Source organism: Monopterus albus, unplaced genomic scaffold, assembly GCF_001952655.1.
Source record: "Monopterus albus unplaced genomic scaffold, M_albus_1.0 scaffold83.1, whole genome shotgun sequence".
Taxonomy (NCBI): domain Eukaryota; kingdom Metazoa; phylum Chordata; class Actinopteri; order Synbranchiformes; family Synbranchidae; genus Monopterus; species Monopterus albus.
In genome coordinates, this window is record NW_018127963.1 from 1,392,691 (window position 1) to 1,395,035 (window position 2,345).

Genomic DNA, 2,345 nt, shown 5'->3' on the forward strand with positions numbered 1-2,345 from the left:
CACTGGAGCTCACACCACAGTTTGGAAATCAAATGATCCAAAACAACAAGAGAAGACCAAACCAAACACAGAACCCTTAGCCCATTCACAATGCAACAGGTTTAGATTAGACTGAGAACCTTTGTCCCTGGACACAATCCCAACTATTATAGCAGATCCAAAAAAAAAAATAATAATCACAAACGCATCATTAACAGCATGCTAGTTAAGACCACATTCTCCTGTTCATGCTCAGGGATCAACCCTCTCCCGATGTCCTCCTGCTTCTATGTTTCTTCTTCAGAGCTTCTCAGCACAGCTTAAAAACAAACCAATTATTCACAGACAATGGAAACATGGCTACAGAGACATTGAGAATTTAATCAGAAATACTGTTGGGTGGTGGTAATGTGTCTTTTGGAGTGTGCAACAGAGCCGCCCTGGCAGTTAGGGGAGGGTTTCCGACTTTAGAGACCACAACCAGCACCCCATCAGGACATTACCATTCTTCTGAATCACTCACACTGCTACCTGATCCCCTCTGAGGTAACAGGGTTCATTGATTCAGGTGAGTGAAGATGGCTGTGGCCCAGTCAAGCATGGTTTGGGGGGGGGCCTGCCTGTACACACAGCTGCCACAAGGGGCCGATTCCTCTGCTCTGGAGACTTGTGCTACTCTGGTTTAAAATAACAATCCAACAATAAACATAAAATTTATTTTTTTTTTTTTAAAGATAAAACTACAAGTCTGTCTGTTACCAACAACACTCAATCCACAACTCTCAGTGGTACATAGCTGGAGTTCAGGTCAGACTGTTAAGAGGCTCAGCTTTACTGCCATGTTTAAAGCACTGCATATTGAGTGGATTGAAGCACTGACTGCATAGGTTTATTTTAAATACAGTACATTGGATTACTCTGATCTTCATTCCACTCGTTAGATTGGCTGCTGGATCTTACCTTACTCACTCATACCCCATAACAATCTGACAGGTGCTCCTATAAGCAAGTTGAAACTTGTTCCATCAGGAGAGTGCACAGCCTTTGCACAGTACCCCCCATTTGAGTCTTTGTGAGTGCCACCTTTGTGTGGCTGGGGGTTTGCTCTGACCGGTCTGTACCACCATTCAGGTCTGTGATATCAGGGAGCGAGGGAAGGCACAAGGGAGTGTGAACAGCCTTTTTTTTTTTTTTTTAAAAGATGGATAACTTCCTTGTTCAGAGCCGCAAAAGCCATAAAAGGACAGAGGTGAAGCATGACAGCCTGCTCCCTGGAGGTGGCACACATGGCTCAGAGGTGAAGGGGACTCAGCTTTTCAAAAGCACGTGTGCAGTGTATGCCAATTTTCCTACAGTAGGGTCTGTCTCAAATGCTCACTGCTTGTTTTACTCTGATTGGACCTGTGGCGTTACATTCCTTCCTAAATAAAGGCATGACCATTCCTTAGCCCGATTTTTAATAGAAACACAGCCCCTGGACAGGCTTTGCTCCTCTAAAAGCCAGAAGAAGAAATTGGTCTTAAAGCGAAAACACCTTTGGGGAAATTTAATCCAGTTATCAGTGTAGACAAGCACAAGCAGATGAAGTATTATTACTTTAAGTTTGTCTGTCATGTGTGCAACCTCTACTCAGACAACAAATAAAAAAAGAAACAAAAAACAAACCACTCTGTAGCTTTCTTTTCAATGAGTCAGGTTTTAGTGTGCATGCTGTGACTGCACATGTGACAGAAGGTGGACATGTCTGTGCTAATTACTAAAATTCAGTTTATGACAGAAAAGGGAGGTGTGGGGGCAGGGACGGATCAGGGGAGGCAAGGTCAGGAGTCCTCAGTGCCCGAGTCATCCTCATCATAGCAACAGTCCTCATTGTCGTCCTCGTCGTCATCGTCCTCCAGCTCCTCATCGTCATAGTAGTCGTCGTATAAGAGGTTGGAGCCATCGTCTGTGGGTGGGATTTGTGTGCGGACGCAGTACTCGTCCAGTGTGACAGGAACCTTGACGCCATCTCGCTCTGCCTCAGCTTTGGTAGCCAGCACCTGCTTCCTGTGAGAAGGAAGGATAGATGAGAATAAAAAGAAAGTCAGACGAGGCTAGAGCTTCAGTGCTGGTACTAGGTCGTATGTGCTTCTCTGAATTGTGAGGAGTGCTGCATGTCCTCTCAGTACCTGATGATCTCGATGTATTCTCTGTCCTTGCCCTTGCTGTCCCTCCACTTGCGGTACATGACGGACGCGTCCACATTAGCTGGGGAGAAGGTGTTGGGCTCGTTCAGTAGAGAAATCACACTGAGAAGGATGGTCCTGAGCGGAGATGTCAGATGCCAGAAAAAGGAGAGATTTAAACAGAGGAAAGAAATACAGGAG

At 45.4% G+C, this 2,345-nt stretch overlaps 1 protein-coding gene across 2 annotated transcripts in view; it reads right to left on the reverse strand.

Annotated features, from left to right (window-relative positions):
- Positions 1 to 1,655: 1,655 nt before the first annotated feature.
- The window catches only part of cdc34a (cell division cycle 34 homolog (S. cerevisiae) a), an 11,739-nt gene continuing 11,049 nt past the window's right edge, over positions 1,656 to 2,345 (reverse strand). For both annotated transcript variants that reach the window (XM_020607070.1, XM_020607071.1), the window contains exons 4-5: positions 2,148 to 2,282; positions 1,656 to 2,025 (exon numbers count right to left, since the gene is read on the reverse strand). In XM_020607070.1, coding sequence (XP_020462726.1) covers positions 1,800 to 2,025; positions 2,148 to 2,282 — 361 coding nt within the window. In that variant the 3' untranslated portion in view covers positions 1,656 to 1,799. The remainder of the gene's footprint in view (positions 2,026 to 2,147; positions 2,283 to 2,345) is intronic.